Source organism: Phyllostomus discolor, chromosome 2, assembly GCF_004126475.2.
Source record: "Phyllostomus discolor isolate MPI-MPIP mPhyDis1 chromosome 2, mPhyDis1.pri.v3, whole genome shotgun sequence".
NCBI classification, from domain to species: domain Eukaryota; kingdom Metazoa; phylum Chordata; class Mammalia; order Chiroptera; family Phyllostomidae; genus Phyllostomus; species Phyllostomus discolor.
The window spans coordinates 162,218,905-162,240,818 of NC_040904.2; the positions used below are offsets into that span (position 1 = coordinate 162,218,905).

General features: G+C 35.0%; 2 protein-coding genes across 2 annotated transcripts; both read right to left on the bottom strand.

Moving 5' to 3' along the window:
* Positions 1 to 2,120: 2,120 nt before the first annotated feature.
* Positions 2,121 to 3,285, bottom strand: LOC114513465 (olfactory receptor 6C74-like). Its single transcript, XM_028532782.2, has one exon. It carries the CDS (start codon positions 3,230 to 3,232, stop codon positions 2,294 to 2,296), a length of 939 nt encoding a protein of 312 aa, XP_028388583.1. The 5' UTR covers positions 3,233 to 3,285; the 3' UTR covers positions 2,121 to 2,293.
* Positions 3,286 to 20,103: 16,818 nt separating this feature from the next.
* On the bottom strand, positions 20,104 to 21,555 carry LOC114512666 (olfactory receptor 10A7). Its single transcript, XM_028531614.2, is given in 5 exon segments — positions 20,104 to 20,535; positions 20,537 to 20,606; positions 20,609 to 20,731; positions 20,734 to 20,920; positions 20,922 to 21,555. Coding segments are annotated over 5 exon segments (939 nt in total). The 5' UTR covers positions 21,267 to 21,555; the 3' UTR covers positions 20,104 to 20,321.
* Between the last annotated feature and the right edge of the window lie 359 nt (positions 21,556 to 21,914).

The window sequence follows — 21,914 nt, forward strand, 5'->3', positions numbered from 1 at the left end:
CTCATAATCATTACTCTAAGCTCCATATCTGATAAATTGCTGGCCTCCTTTTCATTTAGTTCTTCTGGAGGATTCTCTTTTTCTTTCATTTGGGTCCTGTTTCTTTGTCTTCCTACTTTGGCTGCCTCTTTTTGTTTGTTTCTGTGCATTATGTAGATCTGCAAAGACTCTAGTGCAAGCCTTTGTCTCACACTTGTGACTGGCCCTGGTCAATGTGTTTGGAGTTATCAGCAATCCACAGCATGTGGCTCCCTCTGCTAGGCCTGTTTGTGTGCAGAAAGAATCTTGCTGTACACCAAGGCTGATTTTACTATCACAGAGCTGGGGGAGGATCAACTAATGTCTCAGAACTCCCATAGACCCAATTTAATTGTTAAACTTAACCACTGGTATAGCCTCATGGTGTACTGAGAAGCCCTGCTGAAGCTCCACAGGGTTGGTCAGAGTTATTCCTGAAGACAGGACTATTGCTTCCCCTCAGGCTGATGCCACTTAGAGGGGAATGCTCTACCTGAGAGAGACAGCCTCTTCAGTATAGGGAATGAGTCAGCACAGGGATCCTAGTGGTTGTTCCTTCAGTTCTCTCCCCAGAGCCACCAAACCCAGTCTCTAGAACAGGTATTTTAAGCAAACTCATTCTGGTTGTCACATAACAGAATCAAAATTAATCAGAATATTAAGAAAGCCTTTGATTTTTTTATAAATTGTCTCAAAATTTTATATATACACATTTTTTTTCTCATTTCCTTGCCCTTAAAATTTCTAAAAGGTTAGATGTTTTAGAATGATTAAGTCTATTTTTTCAAAATGGATTAAAAAATTTACCAAAATTATCAATAGAAGCCCTGGCTGGTGTAGCTCAGTGGATTGAGCTCGGGCTGTGAACCAAAGTGTCACAGGTTTGATTCCCAGTCAAGGTACATACCTGGGTTGCAGGCCATGACCCCCAGCAACTGCACATTGATGTTTCTCTCTCTCTCTCTCTCTCTCTCTCTCTCTCTCTCTCTCTATCTCCCTTCCTTCCCTCTCTAAAAATAAATAAGTAAAATTTTTTTAAAAATTATCAATAGAAACATAACTTGTTTAAATAACCATTTTTCCTGAAATCATATTCATGATCCAAATATACTTTAAGATCCTGTTTATTCAACAAATGCTACAAAAATCTACATAGTTATTTTGTCAGTCACATTGTATATGTAGGTTTTTTTCCTGCCTTTTATTTTACTTCTTGAAATAGTATTTTTCAAGTATTATTTCTTTTTTCAAATTTTCACCCTAGGATATATTTATTGATTAATTTTTTGAGAGAGAGGAAGGGAGAAAGAGAGAAAGAAACATGAATGTGAGAGAGAAACATTGATTGGTTGCCTCCCATATGTGCCCTGACTAGGGCTCAACCCACAACCTAGGTATGTACCCTGATGGGGATCAAACCTGCAACTTTTTGGTGTATAGGATGACACTCCAACCAACTGTGCCACATATCCAGGGCTCAAATATAACATTTAAAAATAACTAGTTTATATAAAATGTCCTTTAAAACAACAATTATATTTTTAATAAACAAACATTTTCAAAGATGAGCATCAACACTATTGTAAGTCTGTTACAATTTCCTTTTAATTATTTTAAATAGAATTTGCACAAATGAATTGGTAGTATTACAAAAAATATAAATGAATATTCATTTTAAGTAGGTTATAAATGATTGCAAAAAAGTATTGCAAACTTTGTATTGCATGCTACATTAAATATAATTCCAATGAAATATTTTAAAGTCTTGACCAACTAGAACTGAATAACAAAAAATATAGAGTAAAAGTTTAAACTCAATTTCTTTTACATATCCAGAGGAAAACAAAGTGAGATCAGAAAAAAAGTCTATTAAAAAATAGAGAAAATTAAGCCCTGGCTGGCGTAGCTCAGTAGACTGAGTGGGGGCTGCGAACCAAAGTGTCACAGGTTTGATTCCCAGTTAGGGTACATGCCTGGGTTGCAGGCCATGACCCCCAGCAACCGCACATTAATGTTTCTCTCTCTCTCTCTCTCTATCTCCCTCCCCTCCCACTCTAAAAATAAATAAAAATGAAATCCTTAAAAAATAGAGAAAATTAGTGTCTGTAGAACAATAATTTCTATGAAAATAAAGCTTAAAAGACATAAAGGTAAATATCATAGAAATCAATGGTAAAAAAGGAGAAATTGTGTATTGGAAATTACTGTTGTACACACTGCTGTTATTAAGGACTCCTTTGTTCATTTTCATTATATAGATAGTGCAATGATATATTCACTTTTTTGAGAAAATAATTACCCTGTGGATCATAACCACGAAAGCTTTTTTCACTTGTTGGTTCCGTAAAGTGTAGATGAAAGGGTTCAAAAGTGGTGCAACTGAGGTATTCAGAACTGCAATTCCCTTAGAAAAAGCTATTCTTTGTTTGAATGATGGTTTAACATACATAAAAATGCAACTGCCATAAGAAAGAGATATCACAATCACATGAGAGGAACATGTTGAAAAAGCTTTCTTCCTCTGACTAGTTGAAGGGATTTTTAGAATGGTCAAGGCAATACAAGTATATGATGTTATCACCATTATCAATGTGACCACAAGTGTCACAAATGCTAAAATGAATGCCATCATTTCCAGATTCTGTGTGTCTGTGCAGGAGATCTGGAGGAGAGGAGTAGTGTCACAGTAGAAATGCTCAATAATATTGGAGGCACAGAATTCTAAGTCCAGGCCCATGATGAGTGCTGGAAAGATGATTAAAAACCCAGCAAGCCAACAACTGAGGACAAGCTGTATGCAGATTTTACTGTTCATGATGGTTGTGTAATGCAGGGGCTTGCAGATGGCAACATAGCGATCATAGGACATAGCTGCCAGCAAGTAGAACTCAGATGCCCCAAAAAGGAAAGCAAAAAACACTTGAGTGATACAACAATTATAGGAAATGGTTTTGTCCCCTGTTGCCATAATAACCAGCAATTTAGGAATGCATGTAGTAGTATAGGAAATTTCTAAAAAGGAAAAATTACGAAGGAAAAAATACATGGGGGTCTTGAGGTGAATATCCAGCAGGCTGAGTGTGATGATGATCAGATTGCCAGTGATGCTTAGCAAGTAAATGAGAAGCAAGAAGATAAATAACACAATTTTCCACTGTGGGTCATCAGTCAAACCTGCTAGGATAAACACTGTCACTCTCGTATGGTTTTCCATTACTGTTCTCTGACATTTGCTATGTCTGAATAGGAAAAAAAGAAAGAAAATTATGATCTCGATGGAAGAATAACTAGTGTTGAAAGTAAAGTTAGCAAAGTGATGTTTCAGGTAGAATGGTGCAATGCTTGTATTTATGTTTTAAAGATGTATTTGCCAGGAAAAAAATAGTTGAAACTTTAGTTTGCAATTGTACTACTAGAGAATAATCTGTATGGCAATAGTAATTGTTAATTGTTTTTATGTGAGTAAATTAGAGGGATTAGAGCAAGCATAGAAAAATGCTTTTTCTCTCCTGTTAATATGGAAGAGTTGGGGTGACTTGGCATTTCCTGTCCAAATAAAGATATTTGCACACTAGAACCAAAATGATGTCTTTAGAAGCTCATGTTTTACCTTATATATGCACATACCCAAACCTAGCCAAAATCAATAAATAGAGCTAGTACACATTTTACTATTTTATTTAACCAATCAAATTCAAATGCCTGATTCTTGTCTCATCTGCTTTCATGGATAATTTGATCCAATTCCAGATAAGTGATTAGGAGGCATTGGAAAAAATTTATTTTCTGTCTTCAGCAGTATTTATATCCCCTCAATCTCTATTACAATCCATCACTTCCCCTTTTGTACCCTCAAACAAAGGCAAGAATAGTCTGGCAATATCGGGTTATAATTTTGAGAATGGACAAGGTAGAATAAAGTGAAAAGTGAGAATAAGTAATATATTTATGAAGCATAGGGAAATATATAAATATGGATTCATGGAATTGCATGAGATGGAAAAAGTAAAGAGAAAGATAAAGACAAAGATAAAGCTTTATGGAAGCCTAGTGAGGTAAGGAAAGTTTTTGAGAGACAGGGTAGTGAGTTTGAGGAGAAAAATGAAATATTAAAAATATATGTTAGTAGGTAAAAACTATAAGGAGGAAATATTTACCAGTGAAACTTCTCTCCATCTGCTTGCATTTCTTACCTTTTTGTTCTTTGTTTAAAATACAGACTGAAAACATGAAGAGTTGTGAGATCAACATAGCCTAAAAGAGAAGAGAATTATTTGCTAAATTTCAGACACATAATAAATCACAGAATAGTGTGACACAAATTTTAAGAGCTATATATTTTATCATCATGAGAATATTCAAATGTCTGGCTAACACACAATTGAAGGAATACTCTAGATAGCTATTCTCAACATGAAGCATACATTGAGACAGATTGTTCTGGTTTGTACAGCTAATAAATTGAACATCAGCATTGATTGAAAGAGTGTATTTTCTAAAGTTGTCCTCTTAAAAGGACAACATCTCATACAAACAATTACAGGCCAGATTATGGTATATTTGTTTAAAATTAAAAAGTTTAATGATATCTCCAAGGAAAATTTCCTTTCTCAATATCTTCATCATCAAACACATAAAATGGTTAAGGTCTTATGATGGTATTACATAAAGCAATGTTTTCTGTATTGAGGATACCAAAAAATGATTTCTAATCCCTAAACCATGCATTATCATTAAAAAGGTAAATAAAGAAATAAAATAAACTTATGAGAACAAACAAAAGTTGGTTCCAATAATATCTAGATGAATTTACAGGAGGAAATTTGGATTCAAAGAAGTTTCAGGATATTAAAAAAAAAGAAAGAGAAAGTATTTCTTGGAAAGGAAGCAGCATGGACAGAGATAAAGTGGAATACACACATGATTTCCTTAAAGATAATGATTCGAATTTTATTATAAAAATTATGTATATTTAATATATAGATATTAATTACTGAAAACAAATTAGCTTTTCCCCTGGACATTCCTTTCACATTCAGATAATTGCAAGCCAACCTATTACAAGTATTTTCCTCATTTATACAACTTACCATAATAGCAACAGTGTAGAAAGGCATATATTTAAATCTCCCAAATAAAAGTTTTGCGATATCTAATACTATAAAATAACAAATGTGCATTGTATGAAGCCACCAAGTTTCCTGTAATTTGTTACAATAGCAATAGAAAATGAATATAAAAAATTTTATGATGTCAAATCATTTCTCTGTCAAATTTGAACAATTGTATTCACCAACTAACACCCAACACACACTGTAAAATAAACAAAATTTATAAAATGAAACCATTAGAAGTCAGGATTATGAATGCAAGTATGATTACCTATATTAGATACTAGCAATACTAGATAGATCCCAAAAAGAAAAAAGATTTCAGTACTAAACTTTCATTGCAGTCTACTTGTCTCTTTTCACCATTTTCCCTAAGTTAAAAGGTTGGGGGAAATGAAGTTAAAGGTAAAAATAGAACAAATGTGAGATTAAATGTCAGGAAATATTGTCATTACATTTTAGAGAAATTGTTTTCATCTTTTTTAGTGTACCAAGAACACTTGGAAACTCAAACACCTTTTCAAATAGACACACACACAGATTTATCCAGACAAATCACATCTGCCTCAGTATTTAGATCTTTTATATCAAGCTGAACAGAGGATACCAATTTCCATTTTTCAAATGGATTTTCTCATATTCTACAACCTATACCTGTTTTGTATCACCTACTTTGTAAATGGTTTGATTAGCTATTTTATTACAGATTTTAGGATAGTGTGTTAAATTTTCCCATTATGTACTGAATACTCTAAGTATTACACACTCTTTCGTGTAAAATTAATCAACACTTGATCCCATGGAGTATTTATGCTTACTGTGCTCTAAAGGAAAATACCTAGAGATTATGAAGACTTCTCATGAGAATATGAGATCCATGAACACGATTTCCCAAAGCAAACCAATTTATATGTTATACAAGTGTTTTCCCCAGGCACTAAATTACTTTAAAAAATGGAAAAATATATTTTTAAAAAACAAGTTTTTATTATGTCTCAAGATACCTCAGTATACATCTCCCTAATATACGTGTGACCTCCCACACATTCATGTCTTAAAATCTCCGATACATACAAAAATATTTGAAAGAAAAAGAAGTTTATTTTATTTCATTTCGCAAAATGGTCTCCAGTTCCATTCATGCCAGGTGGGGAAAGACAAACACCATATGATCTCACCTTTAAGTGGATCCTAATCAACAAAACAAACAACAAGCAAAATATAGCCAGAGACATTGAAGTAAAGAACAAACTGACAGTAATCAGAGGAGAGGTGAGAGGAGATAATTGGGGGGAAGGGAGGAAGAGTTTTCAGAAAAACTATAAAGGACACATGGACAAAACCAAGGGGGGGCAACCAGGGGAGGGAGGTGGGGATGGCTGGGGTGGGGAGAAAATGCAGACAACTGCACTTGAACAACAACAAGTTAATTAATTAATTGATTGATTGATTAAAGAGAAAAACCTAAAAAATAAAGAAGTTTATTTTAGTCAGTAAGAAAATGTGGGACTATGAGATGGACAACTTAGCCTGGTAGAGAATATCATATCTCAGGCTAAATGTACCATTATTTTGTAGTTCTCTAGACAGCTAACATTTTATTTTTACATGCCATTTGTTTCTATACTGAAAGCTGTGTTCCTCAGGGAAGTGATATTGTCTAAAGGATCTTCAACTGATTACTTTATAACTACACATTCTCCATCACTTTGTTGTTAATGGAATAGTCATCTATCTCTCTCTGCAGCTATCCTTCCTTGCTAATGAAGACATGAGAATATCTATTCTGCTCAAAGGATTCTGCCCAAAAGGATATAAATGGAGATAATTTGTGCAATTTCCAGGGATTACTCTTTGATAAAATGTGTTTGACCTCCTCTTCCTTTTTACTCCCTGTCATTGTTGGAATGGAGATGGGATGATAAGCCACCCTGAACCATGACTATGGGCCATTACACTAAGAATGGCAAATCAAAAAGAGCAAATACACGCAGGTTCCTGACACCATGACAGGTTATACCATCAAAGAAACCCTAAGGATGTACAGAAGGATTTTTTTTCTGTTTTCATTTTGGTATTTATAATGAGTTAATATTTTTACATTTGTTTTTTAAATTTTATTGTTGTTCAGTTACAGTTGTCCCAATTTTTCCCCTTTTGCTCTCCACTGCTGCACCCACCCCTGACTCCCACGGTTAATCCTCACCCTGTTGTCCATGTCCATGTGTCATTTATACATGTTCCTTGACTTGCCCCTTCCCCTTCTTTCCCCCATTATCCCCATCCACTCACCCCTTAGGTCACTGCCAGTTTGTTCTTTATTTCCATGTCTCTGGGTCTATTTTGTTCGTTTGATTTTTTCCTTTTAAAAAAAATGTTGTTCAAGTAAGTACAGTTGTCTCCATTTTCACCCCATCACAGCCTCCCACCCCACCCATCCCCACCTCCTACCCTGGATGCTACCTCCTTTGGCTTTGTCCATGTTTGCTTTATATATATATGTTCCTTGATGACCATTCCCCTATTTTCCCCTATTATTCTTCTCCCCCTGCCCCTCTGGTTACTGTCAGTTCTTTCTTTGTTTCAGTGTCACTGGTTATATTTTTCTTGCTTATTTGTTTGATTTGTTGATTAGGTTTCATTTATAAGTGAGATCGTATGGTATGTGTCTTTCACCATCTGGCTTATTCCACTTAGCATAATGTGCTCCAGTTACATCCATCCTGTCATGAAGGGTAGGAGCTCCTTCTTTCTTTCTTCTGTGTAGCATTCCTTTGTACCACAGGTTTTTGACCCATTCATTTACAGATGGGTACTTAGGGTGCTTCCAGCACTTGGCTATTATGAATCGTGCTGTTATGAGCATTAGGATGCATAGGTTCTTTTGAATTGGTGTTTCAGTATTCTTAGGGTATAATCCCAGCAGTGTAACTGCTGGGTCAAAAGGCAGTACCATTTTTAGTTTTCTGAGGAAATTCCATACTGTTTTCCACAGTGGCTGCACCAGTCTGCCTTCCCACCAACAGTGTACTAGGGTTCCCTTTTCTCCACAACCTCCCCTGCACTCGTTTGTTGATTTGTTTATGATGGCCGTTCTGACCAGTGTGTAGTGCTATCTCATTATGGTTTTAATTTGCATGTCTCTCATGGCTAGTGATGCTGAGCATCATTTCACATGTCTATGGTTTCTCTGTATGTCCTCCTTGGAGAAGTATCTATTCAGGTCCTTTGCCCATTTTTTAAATTGGATTGTCTGTCTTCCCGGTGTTGAGTCCCATGAGTTCTTAATATATTTTGGAGAGCAAACCCTTGTCTGAGGTAGCATGGGCAAAAGTGTTTTCCCATACTGTTGAATTCCTTTCCATTTTGATAATGTTTTCTTTAGCAATGCAGAAGCTTTTTAGTTTGATGTAATCCTATTTGTTTAGTTTTTCTTTTATGTTCCTTGCCCTAGGAGACATATCAGTGAGAATATTATTGTGTGGGTTATCTGAAACTTTCCTGCCTATGTTCTCTTCTAGGATTTTTATGGTGTTATTACTTATATTTAAGCCTTTTATCCATCTTGAGTTTATTCTGATGTATGGTGTAAGTTGAGTGTCTGGTTTTGTTCTTTGCATGTACCTTTCCAGGTCTCTCAAAACTATTTATTGAAGAAGCTGTTTTTGTCCTACTTTATGCTTCTGCCCCCTAACACACCAGCTGAACATTTAAATGAGAAAATAAACATATTCTTTTGTGAACTGCTGTGATAGTTATCTTTTTCATACTCTACAAAGTCTATGTTATCAAAATCTGGGAAGGGCCTGAACTTAGAGTCTACCAGGTTATCCCACCACTATTTCATAGGTGCTGACAGAGGAGACTAGTATCCTGGGTCTGTGACAGACAACGTTATTACTAACTACATAACAGGAAGCAGCAGCTTCACATTCTCATTGTTCCCTTTTCTGTTAAATTAAGAACAAACTGACAGTAACCAGAGGGGAGGTGGGAGAGGACAAGGAGTAGAGATGGGGAAGGGGGAAGAATTTTCAGAAACATCTATAAGGGACACATGGAAAAAACCAAGTGGGGTGGGATCAGGGGTGAGAGGTGGGAATGGCTGGGGTCGGGAGTGGTCGGAGGGAAATAGAGACAACCGTACCTGAACAACAATAAAAAAAAATCTATAGGGAAAGAGGATGGCTACTGGTTGTTGTTTGTGGCTGAGAAACCCAGAGGTTTGGGAATTCACAGTTTTTAAAAGGGAAAAAAAATTGCCCTAGTCTTTCCAAATTAGAAGGCAATGTTTTTAATATAATGGTCTGAAAGAAAAAAAAAAACTGCCAAAGCTGTTTACTACAAAACATTGTTTTTTATAACTGATGTTTATTTTTTAATTTTTAAAGTTATTTTTATCCTCTCCTGAGGACACTTTTTCATTTTTCATTGCTTTTTTTTTTTTGTACAGAGAGAGGTAGGTGGGGAGAGAGAGAGAGAAAAACACCAAACACCAAATGGCTGCCTCCTGGATGCTACCTGAACAGAGATCAAACCCACAATTTAGTTATGTGCCCTGACCAGGAATTGAACCTGCAACTTTTCAGTGCATGGGATAGCATTTAAACCAACAGAGGATACAAGCCAGGATAATTTTTAATTTAATTTATTGGGGTGACATCAAATAATTAAATTATATAATGTTCAAGTTTAAGCATTTAAACCAACAGAGGATACAAGCCAGGATAATTTTTAATTTAATTTATTGGGGTGACATCAAATAATTAAATTATATAATGTTCAAGTTCAGTTCTATAATATTGATACATTATCATAATTATATTGATGTTCATAACCTCAAGTCAAGTCTCTTTCCATTATTATTTTATGTTGTCTTTGGAGAAATATCTATTCCAGTCCTTTGACCATTTTTTTACTGGGTTGTTTATTTTGTCGCGGTTATGTTGTTTGTGTTCTTTGTAAATTTTGCACATTAACCTCTTATCAGATGTATCCTTGGTGAATATGTTCTCTCAATTCAATGAGTTGTCTTTTCATTTTATTGATGGTTTTCTTTTTTTTCATTTTTAATTGTTGTTCAAATACAGCTGTCCCCAGTTTTCCCAGTTACTTTCCTCTGCCCTACCTACCTTCGCCTCCGACATTCAATCCCCCCCACCATTGTCCATGTCCATGGATCCTTTGTTCATGTTTTTTGACTTGACCGTTCCCCTTCTTTCCACTGTTATCCCCCTTGACCCACTCTATTTATTGTCAGTTTGTTCTTTATTTCCATGTCTCTGGTTCTATTTTGCTCACTTTCCCTTCAGTGCTAAAATTTACCTAGTTTCATGTAGTCTCATTTGTTTATATATTTTTTGTTTTCCTTGCCTGCACAGATATACCAGAAAAAAATATTTCTGCAAGATATGTCCAAGATTTTATGCCTATGTTTCTTCGAGGAGTTTTAAGGTTTCAAGTCCTACATTTAAGACTTTGATCCATTTTGAGTTTTATTCTTTTTTTTTTTTTTTTGGTGACAATTTTTTTTTAAAAGGATATTTTAAGAGATTTTTTTAAATTTTATTTATTTATTTTTAGAGAGGGAAGGAAGGGAGAGAGAGAGAGAGAGAGAGAGAGAGAGAGAGAAAGAGAGAGAGAAACATCAATGTGCAGTTGCTGGGGGTTACGGCCTGCAACCCAGGCATGTACCCTGGATGGGAATCGAACCTGGGACACTTTGGTTCCCAGCCCGCGCTCAATCCACTGAGCTACGCCAGCCAGGGCAAGTTTTATTCTTGTGCATAGTGTAAAAACATTGAGTTTCTGACCTATATCATTATCCTTCTCCTTGAAGGACTTCTTTGAATATTTTTTTGTAGGGCAGGACTGTCACAGGTGTGCACAGGTAACCAGGTTCTTAGTGATTGAGGACAAAGAGTTGAACCAAACACGCAAAGTTTTTAGCATAAAGAAAGAGGGAAGATTTATTAAGTGATAGTGCACTCCACAGGACAGGGGAGTGGCCAACTCTGAGCAGAGAAGGAACATGTGGGCCGGAGGGATTCTATTCTTATAGGGCAGAAGCTCCCTGGCTAGTCTTTAGCAGGCTTTTCCTGTGCAGGTACAAGGAGCTAGATTTCAAAGCTACTGTGCATGTGTGGTTTCCCAGGATTCTCTTGCTTGGCTACTGGAGAAGGGAGTCCCAGAATGTTAATTCATTATAATGATATTATAATGAATCAGGGGTAGTGCGCAGGCGCATTCCATGATTCAGAGTTATCCCAGAAAACAGGAACAACTGGTCTTAGGGGGTCTTTGTCGCGTATAGGTGTTTTTTACCTCAGCCCTGCGGTGTCTCTGGAGTTTTCTTTCTGACTATCTCCTGCCTCAGGACTGCTAATCATAAATTCACTGTTTTTGTTTTTCTAAGAAAGTCTTTATTTTTCCTTCACTCTTGAAGGATAATTTTGCCAGGTATAGATATCCATGTTGATGGCTTTCTTCCTTTACCATTTTATTTTTTAAATATTTTATTTATTTATTTTTAGAGAGAGGGAAAAAGAGGAAGAGAGGAAGAGAAACATCAATGTGCAAGAGAGACATCAATCAGTTGAACAGATTCATAGTACATTTTTCTGTTCAGTTTTCTAACATCATTTATACAAATAGACTGTATTACTGCTTTTTATATTCTTGCCTCTTTACTCAAATATCAATTGACATTAAAAGCATTGGTTTATTTTTTTCTGTTACGTTCCCCTATGTTTATGTTTTTATGACAGTATCATGCTGTTTTACATACTATGGCCTTGTAGTATAGCATGATATCAGGTAGCATGATTCCTCCAACTTTGTTCTTCTTTCTCAAGATTGCTGGAGCTATTCGGGATCTTTTGTGTTTCCATATAAATTTTTGGAATATTTGTTATAGTTCTGTGAAATATGTGATTGGTATCTTGATAAGAATTGTGTTGAATCTATAGATTGCTTTAGTAGTTTGGACATTTTAATAATCTTAATTCTTCTCATCCATTAATATGGTATATGTTTCCACTTATTCATATCTTTCTCAATTTCTTTCTTCAGTGTCTTTTAATTTTATGAGTATAGGCCTTTGACCTAACTGGTTAAGTTAATTTCTATGTACCTACTTTTTTGTTGAAATAGTTATGGGGATTGTTTCCTTAGTTTTTCATTCTGATAAATTATTATTGGTGTGTAAATATGCCAATGGCTTCTGACTATTAATTTTGTATACTGCTACTTTACTGAATTAATTTAACAGTTTCAGTAATTTTTTGTGGAGTCTTTAGGGTTTTCTACATACAGTATCAAGTCATCCACAAATAATGACAGTTTTACTTCTTTCTTTCCTATTTGGATGCTTTTTATTTCTTCTTCTTTTCTGATTACTGTGGCTAGAATTTCCAGTATTATGTTGAGTAAGAGTCATGAAAGCAGACATTCCTATCTTGTTCCTGATCTTAAGGGAAACACTTTTAGTTTTTCTTTGTTGAATAATATTGGTTCTCATATATAACCTTTATTATGTTGAGGTGTGTTCCCACTATTACTATTTTGCTGAAAGTTTGACATAAATGAGTGCTGAATTTTATCAAATTCTTTTTTTGCATCTATTAAAATGATCATGTGATTTTTATCCTTAATTTTGTTTATGTGATGTAGCACATTAATTTGTGAATATTGTATCAACACTGTATTCCAGGACAAATACAACTTGACCATGGTGTGTGATTTTTAAAATGTGTTGCTGTATTTGTTTTGTTAATATTTGGTTGAGAATTTTTGCATCTATGTTCATCAGGGATATTGGCATATAATTTTCTTCTTTTGTAGTGTATTTATCTAGTTTTGAAATTAGAATAACTCTGTCTTTGTATAGTAAGCTTGGGAGCCTTACCTTTCTGGAATTTTTTGGAATAGTTTGAGAAGGGTAGATGTATGTTCCTTGAATCTCTAGTAAAATTTGCCATTGAATTCATATGATTCAGAACTTTTGTTGCTGGGATTTGTTCAATTACTGCTTCAATTTCATTAATTATATCAATCTATTCAGATTTTCTGATTTATCCTGAATCAGTTTTGAAAGATTGTATATTTCTAGAAATTTATCTATCTCTCAGATTGTCCAAAGTGTTGGCCTATATTTGTTCATAATATTATTTATAATGCTTTGTATTTCTTTAGTGTTACTTGTTACTTCTCCTATTTCATTTCTCATTTTATTTATTTTGGGTTTCTCTCTCTTTTTTCTTGATGAGTCTAGTTAGAGGTTCATCCATCTTGTTTATCTTTTCAAAGAACCAATGTTTGATTTCATGATCTTTTGTATTTTTGTAGACTTTTTTTTTTTGCTTATTTCTGCTCTGATATCTATTATTTTATTTCTTCTATTCATTTGGGCTTTATTTGCTATTCTTTTTCTAGTTCCTTTAAGTTGATTTTTAAAATATTTTATTTGTTTTATTTAGAGAGGGGAAGGTAGAGAGAACAAGAGGAAGAGAAACATTAATCAGTTGCCTCTGAACATGCTCCAGCTGGGGACTAGGCCTACAACCCAGGCATATGCCCTGACCAGGAGTTGAACTGGTGACTTTTCACTTAGCAGAAGTGAAAACCAACCAACTCAGCCATACCAACTAGGGCTAGTTCCTCTAAGTTTAAATTTACATTGTTTATTTTATATTTTTCTTGTTTCTTGAGGTAAACCTTTAATGCTATGAATTTTCCTCTTTGGGCTGCTTTCTCTATGCCTCCATAGATTTTGGGTTGTGGTGTTCTCATTTTCATTTGTTTCAAGGTATCTTTTAATTTCTTCCTTGATCTCATTGTTAACCCATTCATTGTTTAGAAACATGTTATTTAGCCTCCATTTCTTTTATGTTTTTCAGGTTTTTTTCTTGTGATTGGTTTTTATTTTCATAACATTATGGTCAGAGAAGATGTTTGATATGATTCTAAACTTTTAAACTTATAGAGATTTGTTTTGTGTTTTAACATGTTTTCTGTTCAACAAAAAGTTGCAGGTCCACTTGAAAAGAATGTATATTCTGCTGCTCTGGGGTAAAATTCTCTGAAGATATCAATTAAATTCATCTTATCTATTATGTCAGCTAAGGCTGCTGTTTCCTTCTTGATTTTTTGTCTAGAAGATCTATTTATTGATGATAATGGGGTGTTAAAGTCCCACACTATGACTGAATTACTGTTGATCTCTTTCTTTTTGTTCATCAATATTTGCTTTATATATTTAGGTATTCCTATGTTGGGTGCATACATATGTATAAGAGTTATATCCTCTTTTTGGTATTGCTCCCTTTATCATTATGTAGTGTCCTTCTTTTTCCCTTATTAATGCCTTTGTTTTAAAGACTATTTTGTCTGATATAAGTATTGCTACCCCAGCTTTATTTGCATTTTCATTTGAATAAAATATCATTTCCATCCCTTTACTTTTAGTTTCTGTGTCTCTTTTGTAGTGCCATGGGTCTCTTGTAGACAGCATATATATGGGTCTTGTTTTCTTATCTATTCAGTTTTCCAATGTCTTTTGATTGGAACATTTAAGCCATTTACATTTAAAGTGATTACTGATAGGTACATATCTATTGCCATTTTAGTCTTTTTTTTTACTTTTTTTATTGTTGTTCAAGTACAGTTGTCTCCATTTTCCCTCCACCCCAGCTATGCCCACTTCCCACCCTTGATTCTACCTTCCTTTCGCTTTGTCTATGTGCCCTTTATATATATTCCCTGATGGCTCTTCCCCTATTTTCCCTCATTATCCCTCACCCCACTCCTCTCTGATTACTGTCAGTTTGTTCTTTATTTCAGTGTCTCTGGCTGTATTTTCTTGTTTGTTTGCTTTGGAGTCCATAGAGTATCCCAGCCTGTTGCCTATGCAAGGGAGTGCTCCACCCAAGAAAGATAATGTCTGTGGTGTGGGAGAAGAACTCAGCTCAGGGATCCTAGCAGCTCTCCCTTTGGCTCTTTCCCCAGGCCCACAGACCCCAGTGTTTCCCCATACAACTCTAGTCTTCCCCACCCTCACTCCACTGGTACTCAGGGTGAGAGGCTGTGAAAGATATTTTGTGCATTTGTCTTGTAAGAGGGCATCTGTGTCTCCAGCAGACTCTCTTCTCTCCCTGGTGGACAGAATCCCTACTTATTTTCTCTGCCAGATATTATGTGGGTACATTTTCCCAACTCTGGTGCTCTGGGCTGGGGAGCCAGGCTTGCAGTTGAGACTCCACACTTCTAGGGGGAACCTTTGCAGCTGAGATAACTCTCTAGAATCTTTGTTAATGTCTGTGGGACTCAGGCCAGTCCTTTCTGCATCTTTGTCCTTCATACATGTCGCAATGTGGCTACTTCTATAAATCTTTGATTATAAGACATCTGTTCAGCAGGTCTTCAAGGAGTTCTTCAGGTTGGTTGTTCTATATTTCAGTTGTAATTCAAGTTTGGGCCTGTGAGGAGGTATGTGCAACATCCACCTACTCTGCCACCATCTTGGATCCCTGTTTTCTCTTCTTAGTACTCTATGGTTTAAATATATTTTTTAGGTAAGTGCAACTCAGGCATTTTCTACCAAAGTACCATAGCAAAGAATAAGTCACTGATCCAGTAGCTGCAGTACAAAGAACAGCCATAGCCCAAAAGACTCCCTGTAATATCAAGATATAGCTTGGGTTACTCTACCCCATAATACTGTGTATTTATTTTAATATAAAATAATGCTCTAAATTGCTTACCAATAACATTCCATTTCTCTAAATATTTGAGTAAAATCAACTCACTGGGAAGAGGCATAACAATTCACCTCGGGCTTCCCAACTTCCTGGTTCCTCCACCCCCGTTTTAGAACTATAGCTATACTTAATGCTTTCTGATCAAATTAATCATTCAGGAGACAATGTATTGCTGCAGATTATTGAGGATGGTAAGTAAGTAACAGGGAGAGTGAGTGGGTCAATGTAAATGTACTCCTTTGAAGATCCGAAGCTTCTGAACTTAAAAGTTCATATGGAGTCATATTCTTTTCATTATATCTCATGAAATTAAATTAAATGGCATACAATTCTGAAAATAAAACAGAATAAATTAACACTATTTTAGGGCAGTTTTTATTTATTTTTGTATTAATGAATTTTGTATAAATGTATTGGGGTGACACTGATTAATAAGATTATATAGGTTTGAACCACACATTTCTATATATATAATCAATATATAGCATTGTTTTCTATTGCATTTTAAGATATAAATAAAAAAAAGCAGTGGTATATATGTTGGATTGGGTTCATGGTTTGACTTGAATGCCATTGAAATAAATCAAAGTTAGATTTTCAAGTTACCTTGAAATATAAGCCACATCAATAGGTTTTCCCTTTTAACTCAGCTCCCATGTATGTGACAAAATTGGATAATATGTAAACTAACTAATCTAGCCAATTTTTATTTAGGTGTACCAGGTTTGGCCTATGAGGACATCCTCTGACATTCAAATGTAAGGACATTTAGAGGGAATAGTTCCAGAATTTTTTGTAATGAGCAATATAGGGGCATATATAGAGAAGTTGTCTATGGCACTGTAAACTTAAGAAGGACCCTTGTAAAAAAATATTTTTACTACAACCCCCAAAACCACTCATATGTCCTTAAAAGCAATGATGAAAACACTTGCCCAAAGAAAATTCTGTAATTACTGTTCGTGACAAAAATGTTAGCACTTCTTTGAGAGAACCCACCAAATCAATACTTTGTCATTGCTGTAGATATAATGACTATGTTAATTAACTTTTACAACTTTCAGAAAAAAATTAATTTGTAAATTGAGGTTGAAATATTTTTATTGTTGTTCAGTTATAGTTGTCCTGCTCATCTCCCCACTGCTCACCCCTACCCTGTACCCCCAACTCCCACAGCCAATCTCCCCTATTGTTCGTACCCACGAGTCCTCTATCCATGTTCCTTTGCTTACCCTTTTCCCTTTTTTCTCCTCTTATTCTCTTCCCCCTCTCTTCTGGTCACTGTGAGTTTGTTCTTTATTTCCAAGTTTCTGGTTCTATTTTGCTCATTTTTTTGTTTTGTTGATTAGGTTCCACTTACAGGCAAGATCATATGGTATTTGCCTTTCACTGATTGGCTTATTTCACTCAGCATAAGGCTCTTCCATCCAAGGCAGTTCCATCCATGAGGCTGAAATTTTTCAAAAAATGTCTCCATGAAGATCTTGTAGCTCTGTGACTTACATCATTTTCAATAAACCTATTTGAAACATAGTAATTTTATTATAAATTCCCTGTAAAAAGTCATGGATTGTAAATCATACAGGTTATGCAGTAGGTGAATAACTTATGAACATTTTTTTGCATCTTATAGGAAGAAATTAACTTTACATTTCAATCAGAACATAATATAAACATAACTGAAATGTACTTGTTAACATGTGAGATCCACTCAATATGTCCTTTAATTCTAAAAATAATACTATCACTCAGATGATGTTCACTATGTAACAAGTACTTCCATAGCTCTTTTTATATATTGCTTAATTTATTCCATTTATGTGTTATTATGCTAGTTTATTAAACACATACAGATGTATCCACTACTAAAACTATTTTACAGCCTCACATCTACCCCTGAGTCACATGCAGCTAATATAAAACTATTGCAGTAGTCTTATCTGATAGTCACTGAATTTAGTAACATTAATTTAAAATCTATATGAATTAGGCTTTAAAAAATGGCCCCTTAGATAGAGGATTGGATAAAGAAGATGTAATAATATATGCTATGAAATACTATTCACCCATAAGAAAAGATGAACTACAGACATTTGCAACATGGATGGACCTTGAGAACATTATGCTAAGCAAAATAAGTCAGTCAGAAAAAGCTAAGAACCATATGATTTCACTCACATGTGAAATATAAAACTGAAACTTATAGACATGGACCACAGCATGGTGGCTACCAGAGGAAAGGAGGTAGGGGAGTAGTAAAGGGTAAAGGAAAACAAGTGTATGGTGACAGAAGACAATTTGACTCTGGGTGGTGGGCACACAGTGCAGTCAGTGTACATGTCAGGTATGATAGACATGTGCACTTAAAACCTGTATGATCTTAAAACCAATGCTACTCCAATAAATTTTTTAAATAATTATTTAATCTTAAAAATAGCCATTATAAGGAGAAAAGATTTAAAGGAACTGATATTTCTAACCCCAAGCTCCCATTATAATCAGTGAATACAAAGTTCGAGAAATCACAATTAAATTAAAATAGTCATCACAAGTTTTAAATTTGTGATTATTTTTAAATTCTCCCAAAAATTGACAAAGAATTATGGAGGGTAGTAACTGCTTTTAAAATAATCTGTACAATAAGACAAGCATTGGCTAATGGCTTAAAATGACAGATATCATTATATATAAATTGCATATTCAAAGTCAATATATCCTTATGTTAGTGAAATTGAGACTTTCTAAAATTAAACTTGACCTAATCTCATTTTTCCTTTCTGTTGTTTTAATGCACTTTAAGGCCTTAAAGACCAATATCCCATATACATGATGCTTTACCATGATGAAAATATGACTAGATATTTTAAAGAGGTTAATATATTGTATTTCAAATTCATAAGGGTCTGAATTCAAATTCTTCTGGTCGTCTCTCAATAATTCTTTGCCTCGTCAATTTACTCAAACATTCTGATAATAATTTGTCTTTTATTAAAAATAAGTGTATAATAGGGTCTATTGCTTGAATCATTGTAAAAGCATTTTCAAAAGCAGTGCCTCAATAAATCATGTTGGCTGTAATCATTACTCTTTTGTTTTTACTATAGTGTCAAGCAAATGTTTACAGTTTAAATTCTTAGAAGTAATAGCTGATGAATAAAAACTAATAACTGATTTAACCAATGATGAAAGAAGTCTAGAATCATGTCACCAAACGTCAATACTAAGGTAATTTTATTAAGTAACCTAATTTAAATCAGCAACCATGTAAAGAATATACACCATGAATTGTTGGCAAATGCAAATCTCCACCTTTCAATATGTCTTTTAAAGTCACTTAAAACACATTATATAATTGATCTTTACATCATATTAGCTGCAGACTATATAATAGTTTGTGGTGGGTATTTTCATTTACCCTTCATGACTTTTTCCATCCTGATCTGTTCCCAAGAAGGCTGGCCTTTATATAGTTCATTAACAGACATTCTTGCCTTCTGTCACAGCTTTGGTTTGATCAAGAATGGGTACCAGCCATAGATTTAAGAGAAATCAGAATAAGGCTGGCATGAATGCCTTCCTCTACTAAAGAACAGAGCTCCATGTGTGCAGATTTTTCTTATACTTTTAGCATTCTCCAGGTTCCACTTAAAAGCCCTTCTCCTCATCTCTTCAGGTCAATAGATGGAATTTCCATCACACTAATTGTGTGACAATGATCAAAGCCTACTCCCTTATTTGTAAATAGTCCCCTAAAGATTTCCTCAAGTATCCCAATTTCAGAGTACCATCTGCTTTTTAAAAAATATTTTATTTATTGGCCCTGGTTGGCGTAGCTCAGTGGATTGAGCACGGGCTGAGAACCGAAGTGTTGCAGGTTCGATTCCCAGCCAGGGTACATTCCTGGGTTTCAGGCCATAACCCCCAGCAACCACACATTGATGTTTCTCTCTCTCTCTCTCTCTCTATCTCCCTTCCCTTCTCACTCTAAAAATAAACAAATAAAAACTTTAAAAAATAGTTTAAAAATAATGGTTTAAAAAATATATTTTATTTATTCATTTTTAGAGAGAAGGGATGGGAAGGAGAAAGAAAGGGAGAGAAATATTAGTGTGTGGTTGCCTCTTGCATGTACCCTTTTGGAGACCTGGCCTGCAACCCAGGTGTGTTCCCTAATTGGGAATCAAACTGGTGACCTTTTGGTTCACAGCCTGTGCTCAATCCATTGAGCTACACCAGCCGAAGCTGGCGAGTTTTTTGTTTGTTTGTTTATTCGTTTGGATTTTGTTTTGTTTTGTTTTGATGGGACTCTGACTGAACACTGAAATCTACCCATCACAGTAACACTGACAAAATAAGAGCAAATCTTCAAATAAGCTTTTGCTTGTGGGTTCTGCTGCTCCTACTTGTTTAGAAACACACTATGCAATAATAAAACTCAAAACACAACCAACTTCTGCAAGACTTTTCTACTGAACATCATCTTGACTGCTGCCTTCACTTCATTGTTCTTTAGGCTGCAGGTTATAGGGTTTAACATAGGAGTGATGACAGTGTAGGACAATGACACTAATTTTTTGCTCTCTGGGGACTGGTTGGATTTGGGCCATAAGTAGGTCAAGCTGGCTGTTCCATAGAAAAGGGATACCACTTGATAAACAAGTGGAGAATGCCTTCTGGTGACCAGTAGCTGGTGGCATCCTCAGGATGGTTGTGATAAGGTATAGTAGACCAAAATGAGGGAAAAGGGAAACATAATAAAGAGTTGTGTGGAAGCAAGTGCTTGCATTTCATACATGTTTGTATCCTGAGAGACTAGTTTCAAGACTGGAGGACCATCACAAAAAAGTGGTCCACAGTGGCCCACTGTGGCCCACAGAAAGGAAGGGCCATCATCCGAGCAGTTTGTAGCATAGAGACAGGAACACCAGAAATCCAAGAGCCTACAGCCACCCACAAGCATAAAGACCTATTCATTATGACTGAATATCAAAGAGGGTTACAGGTGGCCACAAAGTGATCATAAGCCATCATAAAAAAGGAGGAAACATTCAGAGCTGCCAAAGAAGAAGAAAAAGTATATCTGGGTACCATAGCCTATAAAAGAGATGATTTTCCTTGGTGACAGCAGATCTACCAACATCTTCAACACCATGACCAAGGTGAACCAGGCTTCAAGAAGTAATAGGTGTTGGAGAAAGAAGTACATGGGTATCTGAAGAGCAGGATCCACACTGGTAACCCAGGCAATAAGGAAGTTGCTCAACAAAGTGACTGTATAGATGACTAGGAACAAAACAAACAGGGAAACTTGCATCTCAAGGTTGTTAGTAAAACCGAGAAGAATAAACTTAGTGACTCTGGTATGATTTTCACAAATCATATCTTAGACTAGTTTCTCTCTAAAAATCAAAGTATGTGCATCAAAGGGTACTCTTAAAATATAAATATAATCTCAAAAATATCAGTAAAATTCATACATATATCTCTGCTTTTAGTTGTCTTATCATTGTATTTTTCTGAAGCAGAGAAAATGTTTATAATGAAATATAATCAAGGGAAAAGAAATATTTTACATGAGTCCTATTAATTGCTTATCAACTAGGTGAGCTTCTCCTCTCAACAGTAGTCATAGTCTGCAGCTCATATTCTTCAAGGCATGCTATTTTTCCAGAATTAAGTAGAAAGAGTTAAACAGAAAATAATTAAAATAGAATCATCTATTAATTTTAATATATTATTTTATTTTAAATTATTGTTACATTAAAAAACAAATCCAGGATGCAAAAAGATAAGCTATGGGGTGGCTTGGCTTTTCTAATGCTTGATTATGTAAAAGTTTGTACTGAATGAGGTGCATTTAACACCATTATATGTATATGTGGGAGAAACAGTAAATAAAGATAAGCAAACAAATAGATATATAATGATTTTGGTGCTTTCTTCTCTTCATTGGACAGCTAATTTATGTCATTTTTGATATTGTCTCTTGAACCATAATTTGACTTTACTAGGCTGCCATTTCTTATTA

Excerpts from the sequence above, each read along its gene's own strand:
- LOC114513465 (XM_028532782.2), bottom strand. The coding sequence starts at position 3,232 with ATGGAAAACCATACGAGAGTGACAGTGTTTATCCTAGCAGGTTTGACT.